Below are 15,368 nucleotides of genomic sequence, written 5' to 3'. Positions count from 1 at the left end.
ACCCAAAGAGCTATAGTTTAGATATTAAGCATGAAACATCTTCTAGTGAGTGTCTACAAAGTTTGTTCAAATAAAAGCCCTGGGGTCAAAATTGGCCCCGCCCCGGGGGTCATTGATTTTCCTTATATATGTATAGCAAAAACCTTCTTTGAAAAAATCCCAAGTAGCTAGAGTTTAGATATTAAGCATGAAACATCTTCTACTGAGTGTCTACAAAGTTTGTTCAAATTAAAATCCTGGGGTCAAAATTGGCCCCGCCCCGGGGGTCATTGATTTTGCTTATATGTGTATAGCAAAAACTTAAAAAATCTTCTTTGAAAAAACCCAAATAGCTAGAGTTTAGATATTAAGCATGAAACATCTTCTAATAAGTGTCTACAAAGTTTGTTGAAATAAAAGCCCTGGGGTCAAAACTGGCCCTGCCCCAGGGGTGTCATTGTTTTTAGCTCACCTGAGCATATGCTCAGGGTGAGCTATTAGGATCACTCTTCGTCCGTCGTCTGTCGTATGTCGTACGTCGTCCGTTGTCCGTTCACACTTTTCAAACGACATCTCCTCTGAAACCATAAGGCAGATCATAATGAAACTTCACAGGGATGTTCCTTGTGTGAAGCCTTAACAAAGTTGTTCAAAGAATTCCATTCCATGCAGAACTCTGGTTGCCATGGCAACCAAAAGAAAAAACTTTAAACATCTTCTTCTAAAAAACCCAAAGAGCTAGGGCTTAGATATTTGGCATGAAACATCTTCTAGTGAATGTCTACCAAGATTGTTCAAATAAAAGCCCTGGGGTCAAAATTGGCCCCGCCCCAGGGGGTCATTGATTTTCCCTATATGCATATAGTAAAAACTTAAAAAAATCTTCTTTTAAAGAACCCAAAGAGCTAGAGCTAAGATATTAAGCATGAAACATCTTCTAATGAGTGTCTACCCAAGATTGTTCAAATCAAAGCCCTGGGGTCAAAATTGGCCCCGCCCCAGGGGGTCATTGATTTTCCCGATATGCATATAGTAAAAACTTAAAAAAATCTTCTTCTAAAAAAACCCAAAGAGCTAGAGCTTAGATATTTGGCATGAAACATGTTCTAATGGATGTCTACCAAGTTTGTTCAAATAAAAGCCCTGGGGTCAAAATTGGCCCCGCCCAAGGGGGTCATTGATTTTCCCTATATGCATATAGTAAAAACTTAAAAAATTTTCTCTTAAAGAACCCAAAGAGCTAGAGCTAAGATATTAAGCATGAAATATCTTCTAATCAGTGTCTACCAAGTTTGTTCAAATAAAAGCCCTGGGGTCAAAATTGGCCCCGCCCCAGGGGGTCATTGATTTTCCCTATATGCATATAGTAAAAACTTGTAAAAAATTCTTTTAAAGAACCCAAAGAGCTACAGCTAAGATATTTAGCATGAAACATCTTCTAATAGGTGTATACCAAGTTTGTTCAAATAAAAGCCCTGGGGTCAAAATTGGCCCCGCCCAAGGGGGTCTTTGATTTTCCCTATATGCATATAGTAAAAACTTAAAAAAATCTTCTTTTAAAGAACCCAAAGAGCTAGAGCTAAGATATTTAGCATGAAACATCTTCTAATGAGTGTCTACCAAGTTTGTTCAAATAAAAGCCCTGGGGTCAAAATTGGCCCTGTCCCAGGGGTCATTGATTTTCCCTATATACATGTAGTAAAAACTTAAAAATCTTCTTTTAAAGAACCCAAAGAGCTAGAGCTAAGATATTTAGCATGAAACATCTTCTAATGGGTGTCTACCAAATTTGTTCAAATAAAAGCCCTGGGGTCAAAATTGGCCCTGCCCCAGGGGTCATTGATTTTCCCTATATACATGTAGTAAAAACTTAAAAATCTTCTTTTAAAGAACCCAAAGAGCTAGAGCTAAGATATTTAGCATGACACATCTTCTAATGGATGTTTACCAAGTTTGTTCAAATAAAAGCCCTTGGGTCAAAATTGGCCCCGCCCTAGGGGGTCATTGATTTTCCCTATATTGCATATAGTAATTAAAAACTTAAAAATCTTCTTTTAAAGAACCCAAAGAGCTAGAGCTAAGATATTTAGCATGAAACATGTTCTAATTGGTGTCTACCAAGTTTGTTCAAATAAAAGCTCTTGGCTTAAAATTGGCCCTGCCAGGGGGAGGGGGGCAAAAGTCATTGTTTTTCATTATTTGTGTATAGTTAAAACTTAACATCATGAAACATCTTTGAATGGGTGTCTTCCAAGTTTGTTCAAATAAAAGCCCTTTGGTTTAAACTGGCCCCGCCCTGGGGGCCTATGTACAGGTGAGCGACCCCAGGGCCATCATGGCCCTCTTGTTAACTATATGTGTATAGTAAAAACTGAAAAAATCTTCTTTTAAAAAACCCAATGAGCTAGAGCTTAGATGTTTAGCATGAAACATGTTTTTATGGGTGTCTACCAAGTTTGTTCAAACAAAAGCCCTTGGGTTAAAATTAACTCTGCCGGGGGGGGGGGGGGAGGTCATTGTTTTCTCTTATATGTGTATAGCAAAAACTTAACATCATGAAACATCTTCTAATGGGTGTCTTAATTCCAAGTTTGTTCAAATAAAAGCCCTTGGGTTTAAACTGACCCCGCTTTGGGGGCCTATATACAGGTGAGCGACCTCAGGGCCATCATGGCCCTCTTGTTATATATACATGTCTGTCAATTTTATTTCATTTATATAAAACATATTCCAAGAAAATCATTTTCAATTTCCAGCAATACATAACTTTCCAATGTTGCTTTTGTACTTTCCCACTTATGCTTGCACAAATTGTCATATAAGTTGCCAAAGTCATCAACATCAACACATTACCATATTGAAAATTTGTGCAAGAACAACGGGAATAGTTTACAGTTACCAAATATTGACAAATGTATAGGGAAAACCAGCAAAATACACTAAGTATTTGACACTGTCGTAAGTGGCAGTATAATGTTTCTATCATTGAGTATTGGCATATATCTAACATTTTAATATTCTCCTTTAAAACTGGGTTTTTCGCACATTTACCGGTATTTATTAATTTGAGAACATGTGTTTCATCATATTCACATTATAGGGTTATTTCTTTATTTCAGCAATAAATATAAATAGCCAGTTTTCATTTGCTGGAGATGGTTTCATGGAATTCCCTAAATCACTTTTACCTCACGCAAAGACACAAGAAAGGCAGACCATTTCCTTCAACTTACGAACAACACAAGAAAACGGTCTAGTATTTTGGCAGGGTGAACAAGGAGGTCGACCTCTAAGAGGTGGTGACCATATCTCGATTGGTCTGAAAGGAGGATATATAGAATTTAGGTAGATTTAGGTTATAGTTTGGTTTTATTCTAAACTACGACATGTTGTATATGTATTTTTCTCTTATTAATATAGATTTTGTTAACTTATTGATTAAATTCAGAGTTGATATTTAAGTGCAAAAGAGCAAACAAAGAAAATGATTTTGAATTTAAAATTCATCGGGGATCAAGCAACTACTGACTAAGTTAGGTTTTGAATTGATAGTTGATAGATCTTGAAGCGAAGTGTTTAAATTAAATATTTGTTGTTATTTCACAAACTTACATTGATACTGTCACTAAAGCACTGTTCAAAATCTTATGCCAGCTGATTAATATTTTTCTTATTTACTCTGTTTACTACAAACAAAAAAACACATTTCACAATGATTTACAAGACAAATGAAGGCGCCTGATGAACAAAAAGGTAGTGCTCCCCTAATGTCCAGTTGCTTATCCAGTTATATCATGTCTCAGACTTCACCAACACTGTACCGGATGGTGAAGTCTAGATGAATAAGTATTAATTCACTTATTTAAATTTGTCGTATTTAATAAGACTCAAAAAATAATATCTTACGATACAGTTCATCTTAACTTAAACAAGCAGAGTGTGTTTAAGAACTTTTATCTGTTTATTTTAAGTTATGAGATGGGCAGTGGTCCAGCAATGATTATGTCAAGGACAAGGGTAAATGATGGGAAGAGTCATACGATCTCTGTAGAACGACTTGGTCGCTCTGGTAATCTCAAGGTCGACAATGAGGACACAGTGTATGGGGATTCGCAAGGTTACCTTCAGATGTTGAACGCTGCCGGGAATATTTATATAGGTATAAATACTTACTGATAAATATGAAAACTGACTGACATGACAAAGTGTGTGGATAGATATTAGTGTTTTCAAAGGTAGTCTCCCTTTTGTAAAAATCTTGAAAAATCGGGTTAAAGTTATTCCCTCTGATTCAACCAACACCATTTATATCGAAACCGCTAACTGCTGGAACTGAAAGTGATTAACATTTGCCAGCAGTATATTGCCTGGTCATCTTTCACATCCATACAGTCTGACCAGACTCTTAACTGTTGACTGTCTAACTTACTCCTTAAAATTGATAATGGACAGTTTAAAAAATGGAAGCCGGGCAAGTCCATTTAAGAAATTGGACAAGTTAAAAGTTAATCAATCGATGAGTCCTATATTTCTACTTAAAATTAATTATGGGCAGCCAAAACTTAAAGCCGGGTAAGTCCATTTAAGAAATTCAGCCGGTTTAATGTAAATTCAACAATTAATCTTGTATTTTCAGGTGGTGTTTCTCTACCAGAAAAAATGACAGACAGCAAATATGAAGACAATTTCATAGGATGTATAGACACTGTTACAATTCATGGCAAAGAACTCGAGTCTAGAGATGCTTTAAGTGGATATAACGTGCAAGCATGCTCGACACAAAATTAGAAATATTTAGTTAAGAAAATTTAGACATTTTGTTTTTTAATTTGTTATATGCTGAGATTTTTTGTTGTTTAATGGATGATGATCTGGAGACTTGGTTGAGTTTTAAGGGACAGATACAAACAATGGTTTCACAAAGAAACTTGACAGCAGTTTACTTGGTAAGCTGTCCAGAGATTAGGAATCTACAGTGCAGTTCATTGTAAAATTAGTTTCAGTAAATCTGATATACATTAAGAATTTGTTTGTTGATTATTGTTTGAAATTTTCTAAAAAAATCTTTAACAGCATGATGTTGTTTTTTGTTGGCAACTTCATTGCTTTATTAGGGTAAACAGTTTGATTTTGATTTTCTAAGATTAAGATCTACGTTAGTCTAAGCACGTTAATACAGGTACGCAGACAAGCTGTGGTGTCTGGGTAGTAACGTGTGTAATATTTGTTACGAAATAATTATTAAACTCTTTATTTTTAACATTTATAGAATACATGCAATTTCAGGGGATGTTTTCATCTTTTAGTAAGGATAGAATAATGTTTTATTTGCCATTAAGTGGTCTTAACTGCAGATATATCTATGCAATGTACTTTAATTCACTTTTTTTGTTTTTGTATTTTATGAAAACATGAATGTGGTCATACCAGTGCATTTATGAAGTTTCATGATATTTCACTTATTTTGTCCTTTTTTGCACAAAGAACATTTTGGTGAAAATTCATAGCGTTAAGTATTTCTTTCAAAATCGGAAATAAATTAAATCTATACATTTTTGGAAAAGATGATTTATAAACTGGCTCTTTGTTTTCTTAACAACAAAAATTAAACATTGCAAAAAATTAAGTTGGTTGGTCTTGACTTTTTTGCAGTGCACTGAGATATTTTATATTATATAATTTTGATCTGTGACCTGATAGGAAAAATGTTTTGATATATGTAAATACAGCGTGATTTCGAAATCCATTTTTTTCTCTCTTTTTTTTCCGACGAAATGTGTAAATTCTGCCAGCTGAGACCAAAGCATGAATGAAATCCATGTTGATCCTTTGTCTTACAATTTGTTACTGTGAATGGAATTATATCTGTTTTATTAAGGAAAAAAGTATAAAGTGGATTTTAAATGATTTTATTTAAATTCTTATACTATATACATTTTTATAGTTTTTTTCTTTGTGTTATTTTAAGTGTACAAAGTGTAATTAGAAGCTTTTTATACCTTTATAATTTTTTATTTAGTCTTTTTCATTCCATTCTTTTGCATACTTGTAGACCAAAACAAAAAAAATCTAGTGCTTACTGCGTTTTATTGTCTATTATAAATTTTCATGTAAATGATTTAAAGTAACATGATGCATTGTATATAAAACAATATTTTAAGATTTCTGAACCAATGAAAAAAAACAAAGTTATTGTACAATGTGATGTAAATAAATTTTAATATCTAAAACCTTGTTAATGATTTTTTGGTTTGAGGTTTTTGTCAAAAATATTATCGATATATGTAACTAAGATTATTCTTGTTCAATTTCCCAAACATTTTTCAGCATATGTTACCAAATCACATAGTCATTTCATCACATGTGCAGTAAAATATTGTTTTAGTTTACAGAATCCTGTAACATACTGTAATTTATACACAAAACTAGAGTCATGTTTTGTTATAATGTGTCGAGTATAATGTTTATATAATTGACGTCACATCTAGTAAAGTATAATTTACTTATTTTCTGGTAACATATAATTTACGTTACTTTCTGGTAACATCAGAATTTAGGTTACCAAAATTGTTTTAGAGACTTTGTGATGTTACACATTACTCAGATTGTAAATGGCCAGTAGAGATAAGCAATCATGTTCATTATTTTACAGATATATTGCGAGACCGTGCCTCTCGTCCCATATCTTTCAATATATTGTTTGAAATTCATTCGGGTATTGTATAGATAGATACTCAGTAACTGGCGAAAGGGATTGTACTTGATATATGACATTATTCATAAAATAATTAAAATGCAAAAGGTAAAAAAAGCTTTAAACGAGAATCACTTGCCTTGATATGTATATAAAACACATTAAAACAGAATTACCTGAGTAATTTTTTTTGTGGTAAAAGTTAAAAATGAGCCTGATAAGATTTTATTCTTTAAATTTGACCGTGAAAACTTATTTTTCAAAAGTGCCATGCTTATATTAAACTCTTTATTTTGCTTCGCTTACTTTGACTGTCCTTTAATATTTTAAGACCTATAGTATTTTCCATGAAATAAGCTTTGCAATATCTCTGATTATCAAGTTTTACTTTATAGTTTAAAATGCCATGTTGATATTTTCTTTGTTAGGACATCAATTTTGTTCAGTCCAGCAATATATTGGCAACATTTTTTTTGACATTTCATAAGTTATTGATAGCCCCTATTTGTAATTTGTGACTATTCCTGCTCTAAACTGAACATAGTTCATTTGAATACACTGTGGTGAGGTGTTTTTAAAAATCAAGTTTTTTTTACAATATGATATAGTATTCCGTATTTTGGGGGATTCATTTTTATACAAGGTAGATGGAAATATGAAAATACAGTGCCAGTAAAAAAGAGAAACTCTTCATACCTCTTTTATATATATATATATTATATTATTTTTGTTTTGTTCTGCTGAATGTATTTCATATTTAAACTGCTTATTAAAGGAAGATTTAAATGATATCTTATAACCCTTTATGTTCCGATTGTATTTTAGTTAAACAATATTACATATATTTGATGTGTATGTTCATATATAGTTTAATTTCTGGAGGATGTAGCAATTCACAGTCATGCTTTTTCAGTGGACTGGACACGATATTGGAACAGAACAATTTCAGACCAAAAGAAATACCAGAACATACTTCATGTGATTACATATTTTCAATAATTTTATGATGTAGCCAATACTTTAGTATGAAGGTCGGAATATGTCGTGGCTGATACTTTAGTATGAAAGTCGGAATATGTCGTGGCCGATATTTTAGTATGAAGGTCAGAATATGACATAATCAATATTTTGGTACGAAGATCAGAATATGACATAGCCGATACTTTAAGTATGAAGATGAGAATAGGGTGAGTATTTACTCAGATTTCTGCAGCACAGCAATAAATTGGCTTTCAAGTTTTTTTATCAGGTTATTATAAGGTGTTACATTTTGATATTTTCAGGATATTAAAGGGTTACTAGATGTTGATTTATGTGACCATAATGAAATGGCCTCAAGTAGACTAGTATTGTATCTTTCATGTTCTATGCTAAATATTGAAAATTTCACAATAAAATGTTCAAACTTTATTGAAGAATTTGTTATATAGACTCCATAAGAAGAATTTGTCATAGACTCCATAGGTTATACCTTTTTGTATTAAAGATGTTGTCCATGACTTATAAGGACAGCCGTTGTACTTTGAATCACTTAAATATCTTATGCCAGCTGAATTAACTTCCCGCTGCTTTTGTGACTTTAATCACTTTCAAGTTATGCTTTTCAAAAATCACCTTTCTTTAATACTGTTGTCACTAAATCACTTACCCTTTATACTGGTTGTGACTGAATAACAACACCCTTTCTGCTGCTGTGTCTTAAAATCACCTTCCACTAAATGCTGGTTTGAATAAAAAGTCGTTATCAACAAGAAATTTATGTCATACCAGATATTAAGTCGTCCCCACGATATAGCTAGTTTGTCTACTCTTTGCCACCATACATGATGCATGTTTGTGACTTGCTGATGCTGCATTTAAGGGTAAGGGAAACGGGCTGATGCTTCATGTTGGGGGAAGGACTGGCTGATGTTGCGTGCAAGTGCAAGGGAGACTGACTGATGCTGCGTGTTTGGGAAAGAGAGAACGGCTGATACTGCATGTAAGGAAAAGAGAGATCGGCTGACGCTGCATGTTTGGGGAAGGGAGAACGGCTGATACTGCATATAAGGGAAAAGGAGACTGGTTTTTCTCCATGTAAGTTGAAGGGCGAGTAACTGATGCTGCATATAAGGTACATGGAGACTGGCTGATCCTGTATGTAATGGTAAGGGAGACTGGCTGGTGGAAAGGAGAGTTGCTGATGCTGCATATAAGAGTAAGGGAGACCGGCTGATGCTGCATGTAAGGGAAAGGGAGACTGGCTGATGCTGCATGTAAGGGAAAGGGAGAGTGGCTGATGCTGCATGTAGGGGGAAGGTCTTGCTAATGCTGCATGTTAGGGGAAAGACTGGCTAATGCTACATGTAAGGGAAAGAGAGACTGGCTGATGCTGCATGTAAGGTAAAGAGAGAAGGGGTGATGCTGCATGTAAAGGAAAGGGAGACCGGCTAATGTTGCATGTAAGGTAAAGGGAGACTGGTAAGATAAAAGGAGACTGGCTGATGCTGCATGTAAGAGAAAGGGAGACTGGCTGATGCTACATGTAAGGGAAACGGAGACTGGCTGATGCTACATGTAAGGTAAAGTGAGACCGGCTGATGTTGCATGTAAGAGAAAGAGAGACTGGCTGATGCTGCATGTAAGGAGAATGGAGACTGTCTGATGCTGCATGTAAGGGTAAGAGAGAGTGGCTGATGCTGCATGTAAGGGTGAGGGAGACTGGCTGATGCTGCATGTAAGGGTGAGGGAGACTGGCAGATGCTGCATGTAAGGGAAAGGGAGAGTGGCTGATGCTGCGTGTAAGGTGAAGGAAGAGTGACTAGTGCTAGATATAAGGTGAATGGAAACGGGATGCTGCATGTAAGGGAAAGGGAGACTGGCTGATGCTGCATGTAAGGTGAAAGGAGAGTGACTGATGCTGCATGTACGTTGAAGGGAGAACGGCTGATGCTGCATGTAAGGTAAAGGGAAACTGGCTTATGCTGCATGTAAGGTAAAGGGAGACTGGCTGATGCTGCATGTAAGGTGAAGGAAGATTGGGTGAGGGAGACTAACTGATACCGCATTAAGGTAAAGGGGCACCAACTTTTGCTGGATGTAAGTTGAAGGGAGACTGGCTGATGCTACATGTAAGGTGAATTGAGACTGGCTGATGCTGCATATAAGGGAATGGGAAGACTGGCTGATGTTGCATGTAAATTGAATGGAGACTGGCTGATGATGCATGCTGCATGTAAGGGAAAAGAAGACTGGTTGATGCTGCATGTAAGGTGACGGGAAACCGGATGATGCTGCATATAAGGTGAATGGAGACTCTGATGCTGCATATAAGAGGAAGGAAGACTGACTGATTCCGCATTTAGTTAAAGGGAGACCAAAAGTTGCTGCATGTAAGTTGAACGGAGACTGACTGATGCTGGATGTAAGGGAAAGTGAGACTGGCTGATGCTGCGTGTAATAGTTGATAAGACTGGGTGATGCATTTCCATCCGGACAAATGCAGTATACTTAACATTTCCAAGTAAAAATATAATTCAATGTAATTTCAATCTAAACTGCATAAGTATAACATAGAAAAAGCAAATCCGCAAAAAAACTTAGGCATCACCCTTCAGAACAATTTAAAATGGGACAATCAAGTCAATTCTGTTTGTAAACAATCTTATTAAAATCAGATGTAAATCACGCTCCGTTTTTAGATTTGAACGTGACCATATACGAAATTATTTCTGGTATCAAATCACACAGCCAGTTATCGGCAAGCTTTCATAATTTTGAAAGCTATGCAGTTTTTAATTTTAACCCTTGGAAAACAAATACTGAGTAGGTAATATTCAAAATTTCGAGAACAAACATGGCGTTGTCGTCCATTGACAAACAAGCAAAACAATCTTGCCCATTAAAATTGAATCTATTTTTTCGAGTAGTTTGTTAAAAGGTACTTCAAGCTTTTTTTTTCTAACAAAAGTCAACAATTTGTTAAACTTCCACGTATAACGGTATTTTGATACTTTTTCACAATTGCAGATTTTAACTCGATAATATTTAAATGTACAGTACTTTCAATCCGTATTAAGTCCGAGGTTATTATGAATAATAGCCGAGTTGTTCCAATTGCGTAGGACTATATAGTAAACCAAAATAAGGCGAAGTTATGCCTACCGGACTACTTTACAAAACCGTACTGCACTGTTATGAGCATAAACTGGCATTTCAACCTATCTGAAAAAATGCCTGCGCTGATAATATCAAAATACATTTTGTGTATGTCTCGAATAAAAAGGTGGTTTAACATCAAACGAGAATTCTACACAGAGATGATACTTTGACAAATACAAACATTGAAATAATGTCACATAACGCATTTATGACATTGGAGTGTGGAACGAATCGTGTTACCAGGTAGTCTTGTATTTTGTTCTGTATAATCAAAATAAATGATATCATACTGTTTCTTTACATGTTCACTCAGCAATGTCGTATCAAATATTACTAAAACATTTCAGAAATACGTTTAGTATTTTGTTATTTAAACACTCTTGTCCATGACTTATTTGGACAGTGCGTGTTAAAGAAATAATTATTTTCATTAATACAACGCTCCAAACTGTACTACAACGAAATTGCTTCGATAATTCAGTAAAACTTTGTTTACAAACTACGTGAATAACACAGATAACAACAAACATGAAGAAAGAAAGTCATTTCTTATTCGTGAACATTTATTCTTTATGAAAACAAACTATTTATGAGTATATCTCTGTTAAAGTGAATTAAAGTGAACTTTTTGTCCAGATTCATGCTTCAGAATTGATAGAAAGTACAAAGTTTGTTTGGTTTGTAAATATGCGAATTAACTAAAATATCTCATTTTGAAATTACAATTGTTACAGTGACCACAAGTAAAAAAACTGTATTTAGTTTTAACATTACTGGTACATTCACTAGGGAAATATCTGCCGGTATATGACTAAAATACTGCACAAAGCTTGCGCATTACCCTACAAACAATTGCAACTATAAACAAGGATATAAACAGTAATATTTTTACTCTCAATCAGAAACTTGGCTAGCATATTTATAACGTGTAAGTGAATTTACTTTTACAAAGATTATCGAAAGAGATTGTTAAGTTGTTTTAAAGTATACCACATCCCGTAAGACTAAATACATGTATAACTTCAGTTAAATAATTTAAGTATGTAAAAATATGTAAAAACTTATCTACGCTTTTTAAAGAAACTCGTCTGATCAAACATTCTTAATAAGTAGAGAAGATATTGTATAAAGTTTATTTTTTGCAAATCAGATTAACTTTGGATGTTCCGTAATATAATATTTTCAGACATTTATAACATAAATTGTCATGGAAAATTTATAAATAACATTGATTTTCAGTTTGAAAATATGTCTGACATTCGGTCCTGCACTTTGTAAATATACAGGACCTACTAAGAATATTTCGATTTGTAGTGTCTTGTAACACGTTAAGACAGATTCCGCAAAGTGACGACAAATTAGCCATATTTTGTAAAAGGTGGAGGTTATGTGAAACTAAATTAGAAACTTATTTGAGATAAAACAACTACAGTAAGTCGAGACAAATGCATTGCTAGAAGAAATTTTAAAATAGGATAAATGAAATAAAAATTAGGAAGACAAGTACATGTAAAAATACATTAAGTTATATACATTCTACTGTGTTTATAGAAACTGAAAGTACACACTGTCTACCTGTTAACATTTTTTTTTAAGATTTGATTATAATTGGTTGAGAATGGGCATTTTTTACAGATTTTGATTGCCTGACATAGTTTTCAAGTTGATATTGCCTTTACTTCATGTTGGGTGTAATGTAACAGGGACACAATCTGTCAGTCTTTATTATATGTCATTAAGAGAGTTGTTTCCCTTGGACCAGTGTTATTGTATGGGTGAGTGGTTATGATTTCCCGCCAGTTTGATCATGTGACTATTGTGTTCAGTTGAGCTCACGTTTTCTAGGAAGAGACATGTACATTGTCCTCATGGTTTTTAAATTTTTGTGATTTATGGAATATCAGTATTATTTATAAGGTATGTAAAGTTTAAACTGCTTTTGATGATTTCCAAAGCATTAAGTATTGTTTATCTTAATGTTGTTTTTAATTGAATTATGATAGTGAATTTAATAAGTAATTTAAATGGTTGCTGTGTCTTATTTTTGGACTCCCAAGGACTGGTTTAATATTGCAGTATCATATCTTTCTTTTCTCAACTAATGAATAAATAAATAATCTCACATTCTATTCAAACTCTATGCACATTGTTTACTATAATTTGCAGGATAGTAACAGCACACTGGAGAGAGAGAGAAGAGTGTATATTGTATTTGTGTTGATGTAAACACTTAGTTCCATAAACTGGTGAGTGTGATATATTGCTGTAAATGTACAAGTGTTTTATGATATTGTATGATAAAATGTTTGATGTTAATTAAAAGCCACTGGAATGAATATGATTGATTGATTTATGCAATTGAATATGATTGATTGATTTATGCAATTCAAGAATGTTAAATGTAATATATATTTAGAATGTGTTAATTATGTATTTTCAGAGTGTGGTTACTTGGTTACTTAGATGATTGATTGTATTGAACTAGTCTAAGATACATGCTGTGTCAACAGAAAATAAAAGAGATACAGAACCTACAAATCCTTGACTTTTATTCACCCTTTCAAACAGATAAATTTCAAAGGAGTTACAGTAAAATAGATCAATTCGTTAATCATTGTACAAAGATTACACCCTCTTTCTTTTGTTTCTATGAACAGGCTCAAACCAAGCCTGCAACATTTTCAATTTTGCCGTTTTGGACATTCCTTACGGATTCTTATTTACTCAATTTTATATTTTGAACTCACGTTGTATAACTACTTTCAATGCGTCTATTAACTTCGAGATTATTATTTATAATACACAAGATTTACCAATAGCAGTAAAAGATTATTTAAAAATTTGAAATATGACACAATACAATACTAGGTACAATTTCCGACACTATGGGTTCGTTCAAACCATCATCTCAAAGAAAAAAAACAATGATGCTTTTCATGGTAAGAATCTTATAAGCATTAGTTAGCAGTATTGTTTTTGATTAATCTTTGCCGTCGCCGTCTTTATCTTCTATTCTTTATATCCTGCAAATATAGTTTTACTTGTATAAAGAATATGGATAGTAGATTAAAATCATGCTTCTGCAGAATAATACTTAATCCAGCCATAAAAATGATAGGCATTTTACATTTTCTTATGTCACTTACCCATTTAACATTTTGTGTACCTTTGTTCTACTGTTTACTCAAAATGTCTTTCATTTTTAGAGGTAGTGTGTAAAGCAAATGTATTAGATATAAAAGGAATACCTTTCTTGCATATCAGATAGGATTACCTAATGTTAACACCAGTGACAGAAAAACCTCTTACACCCCCGAGTAAGACAAGTCACGTTCTTTAATGACGACTTCGCACGCGCCTTTTATAATGAACTGCAAATGAACTGCCTTAGGATGACTTCATTTTATAAATTAAGTTGTAAATTTGTACGTTACAATAAGATAAAAGTGCTAAACGTTATTTCTTTCCGAAATATAATTAATATGTGATACACAAAAAAAGAATTAAACACAGGCTATCGTAACATACAGGAATATCTCTCTCTTATATCATAGTTTGGGTACTTTCCGTTGAAAATGTGTCGAAGTTAAATCAACATTAGAACGATAAAAAAAAACCTTGTACACATACTATATGCTCTTTCTATTACTTGGATAGCTGTTGAGTGGAAACTCGACAGAGCTTCGTTACTGCCGAAAAAAGTCAACCTTGACAGTTAACGTTAGACATTCCGGGATGTTACCACAGCCGATGTGAGCTCCTTATATTATCTTATAATTATATTTCAGGTTGATAAAATTATTCTAATACCAAAATATTTTTTCTCTCATTCAAAATACTTAAGACAGTATGACACTGGGTCAGAGATAACATAATCAAATACAAAATATGCACATAACTTTATTGCAAATGAAATATGATAACACTTTTTTAAGCAAAAACTTATGTATACATAAGTCAAGTATTTAACAGTTTAAATATTGGCATCAAGGCCTTGATGATTTATTAATCGTATTAGCGTCGTATAATTTCGACACACTTTTTTGATATTTGACAAAATACGTGTATTGAGGATGAACGTGCTAATAATAGATGTTTTGAAACGATTGCACCTTTAAAAAATCAGAAAATCTGTGATCAGATAGCTTAGATATTTAGCATGAACATTTAGTAAACTGTCTTTGAAAAGAAAAACAAATTTAAATTAAAGTCTCTGGTATTACATGTCTCAGAGCTTGATTAATGTCCGTGCAGCATTTCCAGTGAACTTAATTATATAAGCCTTTACCACGTGATCAACAAGAACACCACATGCGGTGTTAACGCCCGACCTCCTAAAATATAGCTTTCAGAACAATGCCCAATATCTTTAATCTGTGCCTTACTAAGATGAATAAATATTTAAAGTTTCATGTGATACCTTTATAGTTTTGAAATTATTCTACTTAATTAGCATTTTTGACAAAACATGCTAAGTTCAGAAGGGGCATGGATAAAAATAGCTTTCAAAATAATGCCCCATGTTTCACAACAACACTTTTCATAAAAAACATGC

At 33.6% G+C, this 15,368-nt stretch overlaps 1 protein-coding gene across 11 annotated transcripts in view; it reads left to right on the top strand.

Moving 5' to 3' along the window:
- The window catches only part of LOC132742280 (basement membrane-specific heparan sulfate proteoglycan core protein-like), a 171,500-nt gene extending 163,417 nt beyond the window's left edge, over positions 1-8,083 (top strand). For all 11 annotated transcript variants that reach the window (XM_060730647.1, XM_060730642.1, XM_060730638.1 and 8 more), the window contains 3 exons: positions 3,099-3,324; positions 3,951-4,138; positions 4,616-8,083. In XM_060730647.1, the coding sequence (XP_060586630.1) occupies positions 3,099-3,324; positions 3,951-4,138; positions 4,616-4,767 (566 nt within the window). In that variant the 3' untranslated portion in view covers positions 4,768-8,083. The remainder of the gene's footprint in view (positions 1-3,098; positions 3,325-3,950; positions 4,139-4,615) is intronic.
- The last annotated feature ends 7,285 nt before the right edge of the window (positions 8,084-15,368 follow it).

The sequence above is a fragment of the Ruditapes philippinarum genome, unplaced genomic scaffold, assembly GCF_026571515.1.
Source record: "Ruditapes philippinarum isolate M1 unplaced genomic scaffold, ASM2657151v2 ctg2745_1_1_1_1, whole genome shotgun sequence".
Taxonomy (NCBI): Eukaryota; Metazoa; Mollusca; class Bivalvia; order Venerida; family Veneridae; genus Ruditapes; species Ruditapes philippinarum.
This window is presented reverse-complemented; position numbering and strand designations above follow the sequence as displayed.